Below are 15,138 nucleotides of genomic sequence, written 5' to 3'. Positions count from 1 at the left end.
AAATTCTTGAAAGATTTTTTTTTAATCTTTTTTTTTAATCTTTAAAATGTGTATGGGTGTTTTGCCTGTGTATGTCAGTGCACTGTGTGTCTGGTGCCTGCCAAGGCCAGAAGAGGGTGCTGGAATTACAGGCAGTCATGAGCTGCTGTGTGGGTGCTCAGGTCTTCTGGAAGAACAGCCAATGCTTTTAACCACTAAGCCCTCTCTCCAGCCCTCAGAAGAGGATACTTTTTTTTTTTTTTTTTTTTTTTTTTTTTTATTTTATTTTTTTATTTATCTATTATATGTAAGTACACTGTAGCTGTCCTCAGACACTCCAGAAGAGGGAGTCAGATCTCGTTACGGATGGTTGTGAGCCACCATGTGGTTGCTGGGATTTGAACTCCTGACCTTTGGAAGAGCAGTCGGGTGCTCTTACCCACTGAGCCATCTCACCAGCCCCAGAAGAGGATACTTTTAACCTTTAGCTTTTCCTTTATTGTTCACAGCAATATCCCGTTAGCTGTTTATCTAGCATTAGTGTAAATCCCAAGTGCCAAAATTTTAAGTTATTTCACTGCGAAATAAGCTCCAGCTTTTAAATGTTGTAAACTTCCTGCACTAAATGCAGTGTGCACACCACTTTTTCTGTCCTTCTGTTTACCTAGAAGCAGTAAAGGGAGGGCTATAACACCCAGGCAGTACTCCGTGCCTGTCTACGCTAGTTCCTTCATCTGGCTGCATCTCTGTCCAACTGGCTTATCTCCTGAGTTGGTCTTTGTGTGTTTGTAGGCTTTTTCCATGGGGACTTGAATTCTCCTTGGATTTCACCTTCTCTGGCTCTCTCCATAGTTTTCCTTCTACTTTAACTGTGGAAGGTCCTTTCTCCAGCACATCCCAGTCTGCTGCCACTTTGTTTCTGGTCTCACAACTGCGCTGAGATGCTTCTGTCAGAGGCACCGTTTGAGCTGTGCTTAGCTCTCTGAGCACCTGGGATCCCTCTTACATTGCCCTCTGCTTTTGCTTTTGCTGTCATACTGAGGCTGTCCTAAGAGGCTGCCTTTGGGTAAGTAGAGCCCTTTAATGGTGTGTGAAAGCCGAGCTTCCAGAACTCCTTTCCAGGATCAGTCAAGCCTTGTACAGGATTTCCCCTGGCATTCTCTCTGTCCCTCCCCTTTCTCTTCCCTCCTTTGTCCCTCTCTCCTTTTCTTCCCCCTTTCTCTCCTTTTCCTTCATTTTATTTTCTCTTCCCTCTCTTTTCCTTCTCCCCACTTCCCTCTACAAAACCCTTCCGCTCTTCCCGTTTCCTTCTTAAAAATGTATTTTTATTTATGTGTACATGTGTGGCAGCATGAATTTATGTGTACCACATGCATGTAGGTGCTCTCGGAGGCCGGAGGCGTTGTATCCTGTGGAACTGGAGTTATAGCCCTCCCTTCTCATTGAGACAGGATCTGCTATATAATCCAGACTGGCTTCCAATTTGCAAATCTTCAGAGTACTTACATTATGGGCAAGTGTGTACCACCACATTCAGCTGAAAGTATATTCTTGTCACTTTCTTTTTCTGTTATTGTCCCATCCCTCTTGTTTTGTCTTTGATGCACATCCTTGCACATGAATTCACTTTTGCATCAATCTTCATATTCTACCATTACCACTATCAAACTTGCTGTTTAGTAGACTCATAGCATATATTCCCAGCCCAGAACTTGAAGTTATTTCTTTGTGTGTTTGTGTATATGTGTATAGTATGCATGTTTGTGTGTGTGTCTGTGTGTGTATGTATGTCACATGTGTGCTTATATACATGTGTGGATGGGTGTGGAAGCCAGAGATTGACTTCAGGGAGTTTCCTCAATTGCTCTCAGGCTTATTTATTGAGGCAGGGAAATAGGTTCTTTGAGAGGGATGAATCCTTTCTAGGCCCTTAGTGAGATTAACTGAGGAGCTAGTGTCCCAGAAACTTAACAGAATACAAGACCACCTCAAGCCATTGGCTTCAGGATTTATTACTTCTCACCCAAGAAGAATAAGGAAACACAGACAGGGAGTAAGTAGACAAACACGTTACTAAGGAAATGTAGGAACTCTCCAAAGTGTGAGATTCTGAGGGAGGAACACTGCTGTGCTGTGCTGTGCTGTGCTGTGCTGTGCTGTGCTGTGCTGTGCTGTGCTGTGTGTGCTGCGCTGTGCTGCGCTGTCCTGTGCTGTGCTGTGTGTGCTGTGTGTGCTGTGTGTGCTGTGTGTGCTGTGCTGTGCTGTGCTGTGCTGTGCTGTGCTGTGCTGTGCTGTGCTGTGCTGTGCTGTGTGTGCTGTGCTGTGCTGTGCTGTGCTGTGCTGTGCTGTGCTGACCAGTGGGTTTTATGGAGCTTGTGGCAGGGACTGGAGGAAGTCTGCCTGAGCTCATCACTACTGGGACTGTTCTCATGGGGGGACACACTAACAGCTAACCACTTACAAACCCACAGGCCTTAATGTATGTTCCCCTTGCCAAATGGGGAGCTACTTGTTCACTTAGAGTGTGGCGTTATATATGCTACTCAGGTAACACATGACCATTGTCAGCTAAGTTCATGATCCATCATGGGTCTGAAGCAGGCGAGCTGCCATCAGCCATGACTTAACTTTGTCTTGTTGGGACAGGCGGCCATCACAAGACCACAAGTCTCTTTCCTGCCCTGTGATTATATAGGATACAGACATTGACTGGGATTTGGCTGTGCCTAAGTCACCACTAACTTCCCTGCGGCATATGTAGTCTGTGCTCCAGTGAATAACCCCAGAATACCCTTGCTTTGATTGGTCTATGAAGTTCAAACCCCCACTTTCTGTTGCAGTCATATCAAGATTCCTGGATACGGAGCAGCTGCTTTCTGTTTTAGTTCAAATCCCAAAGCAAGACACGGTATGTGTTACAGGTACCATGTGCTATGCTGTTGCCTTATGAAACACAGCTTGTGTTGATGGACAGTGATGAGAATGTCATGGGTAAGTAAGCGCACCTCACTGCCCTTACTGACTGATGCCAGCAGAGTCTTCTGCCTTAGGGAGCAGCACTTGGTAGTTGAAGAATTAGTGTACGTAAGCTAATCAGATATTTACTCAATATATACTTTTCAACTAACTTATAATCTAAGCCATTTCCTACTATATACAAACTTATGTTAGCCCTAAAGTTTACATATTGTTTTCTGTCTGTTGTATTTTCTTTGTTTTGTTTTTGAAATGGGGTCTCAGAAGTCTTGGCTGTCCTAGAACTCACAATGTAGACCACTTTAGATCCACCTGCCCCTCCTTCCTGTGTGCTGAGGTTAAAGGCGTACACTATCAGGTCTTGCTATATCGTTCTTCAAAGCAATCATCAAATGAATTTTGATTAGTTTTCAAATATGCTTAATCTTTAAAAAGTGAAACCTCTATGTATAATTTTCAAATTTAAGTAGCTCTTATAGGTAAAGGACATAATTACAGATAAAGAACATAATAGACTATTTATATTTTTCCTTTCAGGGTGAACTGAAGGATATTTAATTACATATGTGTATATTTATGTACATACACTTGAAAAGGAGCTGTGTACATTTCTAAAACTTGAGTGTGATGACTTGTATAAATTCATTGGTACTTAATGCATATTTGGGGGAATTTCTTAGTGCTTTAGAGAGCAGAGTCCTTTTGTAATAGAAGCATCATGAGGTAGGAAATGCCTGCTGCTGACAGGCACGACATAGCTGGGAGCCTCTAAGTGAGAGAAGCCTTTATGATCCAGTCTATACAAGTGATGGAAGAGAGTCGGCTAGCTCCATAGTGGAGCTGTGGAACTATCCTTCCTCAGTGTCTGGCAGCATTTGTGTGAAGCTTCGTTCTTCCTTCCTTACCTGTTACAGAGCTTTTGTGAGCATGGCCATCAGTACCTATACTCTGTAGAAAACTTGAATAAAATAGATGAGATGTAATTCCAATGGAATGAACTTTGTTAAGTTGTGCCTCTCAAAGACTTCGTAAACTTACTGGCATGCAGTTGCTCACAATGCCCCCATATCTCCTGTGTCTGTGGAATCTTCAGTGGCCTGCTCTCATATGATGTGGTGACTTGAATGTGCGCCTCCCTGATCTGCTAGGGGTTATCACCTCCATGGCTCCCCTTGGGATACTTGCTGCTTTATTTCATGCTTTTAACTAGTGTACAAAATCATAATTACCATTAGGATCTGCTTTTACACATATGCCACTGTGTTTGTTCATATTTACCATTAGGTTGTATTTGCACACATATTGTGCTTTGTTCATATTTCCTCCTTGATGCCCTTCCTCATTCTCCCACACTTTAGAACATAGATTCTGTATGTGCCAAAAATGTGAAATTTGTCTATCTGAGTCTAAGACTAGCTTATTTCACTTATCTTGAATTTCATTGATTTTCCCAAAATTTCACTCATCACAGTTGACTAAAACATATGTTCCACCTCAATTTCTATGTCTATTCTTCTGTTGATGAACCTCAAGACAAGGACCACCCCTGGGTAAGGTGGATTTGTCTACTTTCCATCGCTTCTTTGTTTTTGCTCTGTTTGCTGATCCTGTCCTGAACATTCTAATTATAGAGCTGGAGTCATTTGACTTAAAAACCTGTCTGCTGCTGTTGCTCCTCCTCGTCTTCCTCATCTTCCTCTTCCTCCCCTCCTCCTCCTCCCTTCCTCTTCTTCCCCCCCCTCCTCCCCTTATCCTCTCCTCCTCTTCTTTCCCTCCTCCTCCTCCCCTCATCCTCTCCTCCTCTTCTTCCCCTCCTCCTCCTCCCCTCATCCTCTCCTCCTCTTCTTCCCCTCCTCCTCCTCCCTTTCTCTTCCTTCTCCTTTTTAAAGATTTATTTATTTTATATATGTGAGTACACTGTCACTGTCTTCAGACACACCAGAAGAGGGCATGGGATCCCATTACAGATGGTTGTGGTAATCCACGTGATTGCTGGGAATTGAACTCAGGACCTCTGGAAGAGCAGTTAGTGCTCTTAACCTCTGAACCATCTCTCCAGGCCCTTAAAAACCCTCCTTGTTTTCTAAAATGGATAATGTGATGGTTTACATATACTTGGCCCAGGGAGAGGCACTATTAGAAGGTGTGGCCTTATTGGAGAAAGTGTGTCCCTGTAGACATGGGCTTTAAGACCCTCATCCTAGCTGCCTGGAAGCCAGTATTCTGCTAGCAGCCTTCAGATGAAGATGTAGACCTCTCAGCTCCTCCTTACCATGCCTGCCTGGATGCTGCCATGCTCCCACCTTGATAATGGACCCTCTAAACCTGTAATCCAGCCCCAATTAAATGTTGTCCTTGTAAGAGTTGCCTTTTGCCTTGGACATGGTGTCTGATCACAGCAGTAAAACCCTAACTAAGACAGATAATTCATAATAAAATTGTTCATGCTATAGTAATGCTTTAACTTTAGCCCACAATTACAACTGAATGGTGATGCAGAGACACCAATGCCAAACATTTTGTTATCACAAGAGGGGAAGATGCTCAAGTCAGGAGTGTGAAGAGGGGCCAGGGGAAAGGAGGGCAGGGAAGAGAGAAGGACTTTATGACTACAGTGCCAGCACATCTTTAAGGGAAGGTGTCTTTACGGGCAAATGCTGAGGTTTGTGACGGGAGGCTTGGACTTGGACAAGACTACAAAGTAGATGTACCAACCTTGGCTGTCAGTTTGGTGTGTGACAGGCAGGTGAAATTAGTTGCCGGTCATTAGTTGACACATTCCAAATGCTTTATCACTTTACTTTTTTATTTAGCTCTGTAAATTCATTTGTATTAATTTGTGTGTGCAGGACAAAGAGCCATGTTTCTTTACCCAGATGGATTCACAATTGTGCTGCTGCCATTTATAGAAAGGTTCTTATGAACTTTGACTTATGAACTTGGCCATAAGTCAAATTGTTGTCTGTTCTGGGGTCCATTTCTAGACTCCTGCTTCACTACCTATAGCTTGACTCTTTCTCTCTTTCTCCCTTCTCCCTTCTGGTGATAATGATGCTTTTTCCTGCTTAGTTTTATTTATTTTGATCTTCTATTTAGTGTCAGGAATGCACTGTAAGAGAATATGAGATTACATCTTTAAGGACTAAAAACATTCATGATGTTTCTTGCACACTGGGTCTTCTGTTCACAATCTAGGTCCTTTGTACTGAGAATCCAGGTGAGGCCTCACATAAAGTTCAGTGCATCATCACTGACATCTTCAGCCCGTCTCCCGTCAGTGTTACATTTGCTCATGCCTTTGCTCAGCTTTTGAGACCATAGTTTAATCTGTGAGGTTTATTTATATCATTTTAAGTGCGATATTCTGAAAGGCTATTATTAATTTGAGACACTAAAATTGTTAAAATTGTTTTGCTTGCTGTATTGGCTAGTTTTGTGTCAACTTGACACAGCTGGAGTTATCACAGAGAAAGGAGCTTCAGTTGAGGAAATGTCTCCATGAGATCCAACCTGTAAAGCATTTTCTCAATTAGTGATCAAGGGGGAAAGGCCCCTTGTGGGTGGGACCATCTCTGGGCTGGTGGTCTTGGTTCTATAAGAGAGCAGGCTGAGCAAGCCAGGGGAAGCCAGCCAGTAAAGAACATCCCTCCATGGCTTCTGCATCAGCTCCTGCTTTCTGACCTGCTTGAGTTCCAGTCCTGACTTCCTTGGTGATGAACAGCAGTATGGAAGTGTAAGCCGAATAAACCCTTTCCTCCCCAACTTGCTTCTTGGTCATGATGTTTGTGCAGGAATAGAAACCCTGACTAAGACACATCTAAGACACTTGCCCAACAGGAACCAAGGGGGAAAGTTTTTCTAAGCCACCTGAGAAACTGAGATTCAACCTGTTTACAAGAAGCTTTGTGTCTTATTTAGTTAATATCAGTCTCTTGCTGCTGCTAAGTATTTGTATTGCTGCTGTGTTTCCTTTGACTGTTACAGTTTAAATTGCACCAAAGATACTGAAATAGAATGAAAATTAGTACAATTATGTGAACTCTCATCAAAGTTTCAGGAGACCAGCATATTGGGTTTATAGTTATGGTCAGTAATTTCTAACCACTATCTGGGCTTTGCTGATGTATAATTCTATGGGATATTATTATTCGTAGAAGTTGACTGGCCAAGAGGAAACCCATCACTGAATTGAAACTTAGGGTGTTTACATTTGTTTTTTATCTGGACAGGTTAACGCAGCTGAATCAAAGATAACAAATTTGATCTATCTGAAGCATACATTGGAACTTGTGGAGCCTTTAAAGGTAATTCACATGTGTATTGCACAAAACATATAAAATACTATTTTTAGACATTTTCTTTAGAAAAAAGTAAACTTAGAAGTTGTAAGAATAGTGCGTTTTCTCCCTTTACATATATAGAACATGCATACATAAATACGTGTTACTGACCCACTTAAAATAAGTTATAGTATTTAAATACTAATCATGTCTTTTCTATGAGCAAGGGTGTCCTACATAACCTCAATATAGTTATCAAATCCAGAATAGTTAACATTATTATAATACTGCTATCTGTATCCCACACTCATTTCAGTTGTTTAATGGTAGTAATTTTCTCTGTGGTTTTCTAAAAGACTTCACCCATAACCATTAATGTCTTTAAACTCGATTGTAGCACTTTTAAAAAACATTTTTTGTTTATTAAAAAAGTATGCAATATATTTTCATCATGTTTTCCCTTCTTCAGATCTCCCTACCTCCCTACACCCAACTTTATGTTCTTTTTCTCTAAGAAAAACAAACAAAGTTGGAATATTTTAAGTTTAAGAAACTGCTGTTGAGCTCAGTGGGTTAAACACTTGCTGTCAACCTGACCACCTGAATATGATTCCTAAGACGTATAAAGTGGAAGACCCTGCATGATATCTTCTAACCTTCATACATGTGCTGTGGTGTGCACATGCCTACACACATACACATAAAACTAAATGATTGAACATTGAAATAAAAAGCTTCTGATGTCCATGGTATATTAAGTGAGGGAAAAGGGAACATATAGTTATATAAGTTTTTATATTTCAGATGGAGGCAGGAATTGTACCCTAATATTTAGATATATAATCTTTGGAAAGGAACTTGAGCTATGAGTGACTGAGTTTTTATGCTTCTGTGGACTCTTCAGGTCCCCAGCATGGACATACTGCTCCCATCCAGAAGCAGATCAAGCCATAGCCGTCCAGTCTCCCCAAGCTCAAGCGAGTCACTGTTTCCTCCTCCTCTGCCCTTTGTTCAGTTAGTGCCCATTCGCAGTTCCCACTGAAGAAGAAAGTTCTCAATCCCATTTCTACTGTATGGGGAGGGAGAAACTGCTCATTTATAAATATATACATCCAAATATTGAAATTATCTGTAGGGTAACGTAAGGTGTACAGCAGCGGCTGTTTCAGTGCCTACCTTAGTAAGAAGTTGGATGTCATTTGGGAGACAGAAAAACAGAAATCTTCACCTTGAAGTGGTGAATGACTTTATGGGAAGATGCAGTCTGTCCACACCTTCATTCATGTCTGAAATCTCATGAGAATAAACATGAGAAAATGGAGCAAGAGCATTTGATCAAATGTTGAGTACCAAGTGTTGAGTTTGAGTAGTGCCATGACTTGCTGACTGTAATTTTGTTTTTTTAACAGGTCACCTTAAAGAACTGTAGCACACCCCTATTAAGAGCTTACTATGGCTCCTTGGAAGACCATAGGTTTGTCACCTACTAATAGATCATACTTCTATTCTTGATCATAACAATTTTAACTGTATCTTCTATAGAAAAATTAGTTGGTGTGGGCGTGGTGGTATGCATTTACTGCCAGTACTTGGGAAGCAGAGGCATACGGATCTCTGTGGGTTCATGCAGCCTTGTCTACATAGCAAGTTCCAGGAAAACTGAGATCCTCTCTCAAAAATAACTATCTAAGTTTCTTCAAAGAACTCATTAACTATCAGTTACAAATTAATCCTGTGAGCAGGACAAAAGCACAGTGGCTGCTTGTACTAATGACCAGTGCTTCCTTTATAGCCCTTCTTGATGGGGATACTCATGTATGGAAATACAGCCTTTTCTTTTGATAAATCACTGAAGAGCTAATGTAGAAAAACAAATCCCATAGATATGAGTATAGAACAAGTTCTAAAAACAATTAGTATTGTTAAATTATTAGCAACAGCACCATGGTTCTTGACCAAATAGATTATCATGTTTAAAAGTTGCCTTGTTGATCGAAGATTTGCATCCTTCATTATGCCACAAGCTGAACTTGATAATCAAACCAACTTAATTAAATGTAATGTTCAAGAACAGAATATTTGAAAAGCTAGGTAAACTGATGTCACAGTCTGTGGCTTGTGTAGTTGTCATTACTGTGTCAACTGGTAGTTGTATGCTCCTGTTTGTGTCCCACAGCACATGGCCTCTTACTGAAGGGGATATGTTTGTTTGTTAACTCTGTCTAATACAGCCCTTGCTATATGGCCTAAGTGCATGTGGGATGAAGGAAGAGGGAGCTAGAATTGTTTGTCAGTTCATCAGGGGCCGTGCTGATAGTGAACCTGTATTTACTCACAGCTGTGCTGATCATGCACAGCTTGGGAGGTGTGCCCATTAGCAAATTTATTTGGTCATCTCATACCATTTTTGAGTAATCCTGGCTGCAAAAATAGTTTTAAATTGAGGCAAGGATAGCTTTAATCTAGATAAATGTAAACATTTGTTAATTATTTACTGTAAAATAACTCTCAACAAAGGTTTGGTTTCATTAACGGTGAAAGTGGCTATTTGCTTATTACCTGTTTTTGTTTTGTATTAATGCTAGGTTTGGGCTAATACTTGATAAGATTAAAACAGTGATAAATGATGATGCAAGGTACATGAAGGGCTGCCTGAACATGCGGACTCAGAAGTGCTATGCAGTGCGCTCTAACATCAGTGAGTTCCTGGACATAGCCAGGAGGACATACACAGAGATAGTGGACGACATAGCAGGTAAGGGTGCCAGCATGCTGCATTTTATCACATGCTTTGCTTCTTCTTACTGGTGTGTGTGTGTGTGTGTGTGTGTGTGTGTGTGTGTGTGTGTGAGAGAGAGAGAGAGAGAGAGAGAGAGAGAGATTGATTGATTTTATATTTACTCAGTAAGGCTAATATATACTGCTTTTTAAAAAGCCTCTTTTTAAAAAACAATGTTGTTTGACCATGCTTTAGTGAGTATGTGGGCAATACAAGTTACTCTTTTTTCTTCTTTTTTTTGAAGGGTGAGGTCATAGTAGTGGATGAGTAGATTTAGGAAGACTGGGAAGCGAGTGCAATCTGGGTGTATTATGTGAAATTCCCAGATAACCAGTAAAAATATTAAGTTAAAAAAATTGATGTCACCAGACCTGGTGGCACAACCCTTTAATCCCAGAATTCAAGAACTAGCAGGAACAAATCTTTATGAGTTTGATGCCAGCTTAGTCTACATAGTGAATTCCAGGCCAGCCTGCTCTACACAGTGAAATAAAAGGAATGATGTCATCGTGCTGGAGAGTGAGCTCATGTTCATTGGGAGCTCTTTGGAGAATGAAAATATTGCTATGCTTTAGCCAGAAGTGGCATCAGTTTTATCAGAGGACTAGCACCTGAGCCTACTAGTTACTCATTGTGTACTCACTGTGTTCCTGCAGCATGTGCACACTGGCCTGAGTCTGAGATGCGTAGGAAAAGATGCTAGAAGTCAGTACAAGACAAGAGTGCTAGGTGCACTGGCTGCTTTGATGGCAGCTCCACACAGGTTGGAGTCGTTTGGGAAGAGGGAACATCAACTGAAAAAATGTCTCTACCAGAATGACCTATGGGCAAGTCCATTTTCTTGGGTTTCATGATTGATATTAGAGGGTACAGCTCACTATGAGTGGCAGGTGGTCCTGAGTGCTATAAAGAACAAGCTGAACAGGCCATGAGAGCAAGCCATCAAGACGACAATGGTCTCTGCACAGATCCAACCCCAGGTTCCTGCCCTGACTCCTCTCAGTGATGGGGTGTGACCTCAGAATTGTTCTTCCTTCTCCCTCTGCTTTTGGTCATTGTGAGTTTTTTGTTTGTTTGGTTTTTGTTTTTTGGTTTTTTTGGAGACAGAGTTTCTCTGTTGGTCATGGTGTTTTATCACAGCAATAGAAACCCTAACAAGACACAAAGTTAAAAGAAAAAAATGTTACTAATTAACAAACTTACTAATTATTAGGTAGACGTGGCCATTATAATGGGAAATGTAGCCTCAAATACTAAGTGAAATTTCTAGGCCCCAAATGGTGAGATTGCAAGAGAGGCAGGAGGAAGCTGTGCCGGGCGGAACACAGTGTTGGTGGGTTACAAGCAAAGTTCCAGACCAGGGGCTGGAGTGGAGGGGACGCAGGCTGAGAGCTCTGTGGGATGGGGTTAACAGAGAGATCAGAATCACTTCTCAGACTCCATTACCTGACACCTATTGCATTCTGGGGACACACTGATAAAATTTAAGCTTCAGCAATTTATGTAGCTTCTCTTTTACTAAAAAGTTGAATAACGAAACACAACTCTAATATTCCTGATTTTCAGAGAAAATAGTTCTTGTTCTTTCTTGTTTTAATTTTTATAATTTCTTTTCCTTTAGAAATACACACCAGACAATAGCACTTTAAAGGTACTTTCCACATCTTTTGGACATTAACATTTTTTTACTGTTTAAAAAAAACCCTAAGAATACTTTCTTGTTTGTGTATAAGATAATAGGTAAAGAGCCTATGGCTACAGGGGAATTTCCCATCAGGAGATTCTTGTTTTCCTGGTTTCTGGCCCCTAGGAATGATAGCACAGCTCGCAGAGAAGTACAGTCTTCCCCTACGGACCAGCTTCAGCTCCTCACGGGGGTTCTTCATCCAGATGACCACAGACTGCGCTGCACTCTCCAGTGACCAGCTTCCTTCGGAGTTTATTAAGGTTAACTTGCAGTGGCAAGGAAATGGCTGATCCTGGCTTTGTGGGATTGACGGTAGACTTTCCAGGCTTCTGTTGGTACATGGCTTTGCCACTGTATCCCACTGAGCAGGCCACACCACACTGACGGGCTGGGGGGACAACCAGAGGAGGCAAAAGGCAAAGGAAGAAACAAAGTCCAAAAGATGTTTTTGACAAAAGAATTTAGGAAACACTGCATTTCCTTTTGTTTAAAAATTTAAATATCATTGCTTTATATGTGACACTTGGAGGTCAGAGGACATCTTGTGGGAGTCAGTTCTCTCCTTCCACCATAGGTCCCAGGGATTGACCTCAGGTCGCCAGTTCAGGTGTGAGTTCTTTTTACCTGCTGAAGCACCTCACCAGCCTCTTATTTCACACAGTTTCCAGATTTATTTTCCTATGAGAGGTCTGAGGATGTCTGCAGTAGGGAAATGTTTCTTTTCTGTAGTGGTTTTACGCCGTGACTGTAGTACTTTTTCCTGTGTGCTCATTTACTCTCTAGTACACACAAGCAGTGCACACAAATACTGTCTTACACAGAGCTAGACCCTGAGTAAGGTTCCGATAGGGAACAAGGGCTGAGGAGAGTCAGAGTCACAGAGGGTCCCTATTGTCCATCACGTGCGTTACCTGCTGATGAGATGCAGCCTTCTAACCTCTCTGCAAGACCATTTCAGAACTTACCAGTCAGTCTGCTGGGGAGACTGAGTTAGAAACATCTTTCTTTATCTTTTATATAACCTTGCTCTTATTTTTCACAGACAGTATTTAGAACTGTCCTTGTAATACTTTATCTTAGAAAGTAAAGTGGTTAACCTGAACACTTACCTTTCTGTCCTATGAACTGTATGTTTTATCTCATGTGCATGTACACATAGCGTAACATTGCTTTTTAACTCCCTACAGATTTCTAAAGTGAAAAACTCATATAGCTTTACATCAGCAGATTTAATTAAAATGAATGAAAGATGCCAAGAGTCTTTGCGAGAAATCTATCACATGACCTACATGTAAGAACATTTGAAGTATTTGAGTACAGAATTAAATTGGTTTAGTTTGAGGAATTATAATAGATTTAATTAATTGGCTCTGTCTGATTGCAGCAGTTGAACTGTGAATGTTAGAAAAGAAAGTCTGCTGTTGGGTTGAGAACAAATGAGCCTCCTGGAAGGCATGAGGGGAGATGTACTGGGAGAGCTAGCTGGATTCCCAGGACTTGTGCATGATGCACTGCGCCATTGTGCAAAGCTTGTGTGCCACGTGCTTAACTCAGCTTGTTCTTTTCCTGTGGTCTGTGAGCATTGGCTTCTCACTCTCTGTTATTCTAAGGCAGCATCGTAATAGTGCCAGCCCTTTTCTTATCCACAGAACAGTAGCTTTGAATTTAGGAGAGGCAGAACATTTAGAACTGGTAGACTAAGATAGAGTGGAAATTTTAGGCTTTCAAAACAGATTCAAGTCCTGGACCTGAGATACTATTAATGTAAATTCTGGGTACATCCTTGAAGGGGGAATAATTCCTGGAGTATATTACATTTAACCCTGCTCAATGAAAATCTAAATAATGGCATGATTTGAACATGGTGTGCATCTGTATACATGTTTGTATTGTGTATGTGTCTCTTTGTGTGCCTGTTTTTCTCTTTCCCCCTTCCTTTTCCCTCTTTTTTTTTTTTTTTTTTTTTTTTTGAGACAGGGTTTCTCTGTATAGTCCTGGCTGTCCTGGAACTCACTCTGTAGACCAGGCTGGCCTCGAACTCAGAAATCCACCTGCCTCTGCCTCCCAAGTGCTGGGATTAAAGGCATGAGCCACCACGCCCGGTCTCTCTTTGTCTTTATGTGTGTGTGTTTTTTGTGTGTCTCTGTGTATATGTTTATATATGTGTCTATGTTTTTGTGGGTGTGAGACAGATTGTTAGCAGATAAGATGTGTGTATAATGAGTTCTTGATTATATCTATATAAAATATTTTGTATTTTCTAAAGCACATTATTTATATGAAAATGTCTGTTTTGCTTATATTTAATGAGGCTATCATTTCAACAATGAATATAGAAGATGGATTATTTTTTACCTGGTAGATGTGACAATAAACTGAGATATCAATATTTTATCTAAAATGAGCCAGCCAGACATTAGATTTTCTTACAATGCACAGCTATGAATATTATTGTTCTCAAGCAGTTAAAACGTGCACATGTCCTTTTGAGGAGCGTCATCATGTCTTGGCTAACATGTGTTTCAGGATAGTGTGCAAACTGCTCAGTGAGATCTACGAGCACATCCACTGCTTGTACAAGCTCTCTGACACGGTGTCCATGCTGGATATGCTGCTGTCGTTTGCGCATGCCTGTACTCTTTCTGACTACGGTGAGTCACTGCCTTTACAAGAAAAACAGGTGACAGACTGAAGTTTGTATCTTACTGAATTTTATATAAGTTATACATATTTTACTCTTTTTGCTTGAAATAGTTTCTTGTCTGTGACCCAAACTAAGTCACACAATAGAGATTGTAATTATACCATTTAAAAAAATTTAGCGGGCTGGATAGATGGTTCTGTGACTGGGAATATATACCCCTCTTCCAGAGCACCCAAGCTTGATTTCCAGCACCCACCACTGCTTGTAACTCTTCCCCCTGGACAGACACCTGGCTGCCTAGGGTGCTGCATTCACATGCATGTACCCAAACAGAAGCACCCAAACATAAAAATACAATAAAAATTCATCTCCAAAAATTTGAAGTTAAATTCAAATAATATTCATTTAAAAATTGGCAAGTCACCCAGTCATGGTGGCGCACTCCTTTAATCCCAGCACTTGGGAGGCAGAGGCAGGTGGATTTCTGAGTTTGAGGCCAGTCTGGTCTACAAAGTGAGTTCCAGGACAGCCAGAGCTATACAGAGAAACCCTGTCACGAAAAAAAAAAAATTGGCAAGTCAAAAAGAACAAAGCTGCAGTAATTTTTAAAGATTTCCCATGTAAGAAAGACTGCTGAGCTGTCTCCTTGGTGAAGTGCCATGATCCAAAGGTTGTAACCTGAATACTCACTAGTTGCGCTACACTGACTACTAATAGAAGCAAGTCTGCATGCATGGTGCACATTCTCTCAGCTCTGGGGCACGTGTGCACTAAGATCAGAACTGTGTCGCAT

General features: G+C 41.1%; 1 protein-coding gene across 2 annotated transcripts in view; it reads left to right on the top strand.

Annotated features, from left to right (window-relative positions):
• Positions 1-15,138, top strand: part of Msh4 (mutS homolog 4) — a 48,998-nt gene that overhangs the window by 19,521 nt on the left and 14,339 nt on the right. For both annotated transcript variants that reach the window (NM_031870.3, NM_001282054.1), the window contains 7 exons: positions 2,820-2,887; positions 7,185-7,259; positions 8,645-8,709; positions 9,821-9,990; positions 11,825-11,961; positions 12,889-12,992; positions 14,228-14,352. In NM_031870.3, the coding sequence (NP_114076.1) occupies positions 2,820-2,887; positions 7,185-7,259; positions 8,645-8,709; positions 9,821-9,990; positions 11,825-11,961; positions 12,889-12,992; positions 14,228-14,352 (744 nt within the window). The remainder of the gene's footprint in view (positions 1-2,819; positions 2,888-7,184; positions 7,260-8,644; positions 8,710-9,820; positions 9,991-11,824; positions 11,962-12,888; positions 12,993-14,227; positions 14,353-15,138) is intronic.

Source organism: Mus musculus, chromosome 3, assembly GCF_000001635.26.
Source record: "Mus musculus strain C57BL/6J chromosome 3, GRCm38.p6 C57BL/6J".
NCBI classification, from domain to species: Eukaryota; Metazoa; Chordata; class Mammalia; order Rodentia; family Muridae; genus Mus; species Mus musculus.
Note: the sequence above shows the minus strand (reverse complement) of the source record. Positions and strands in the feature narration are given on the sequence as shown.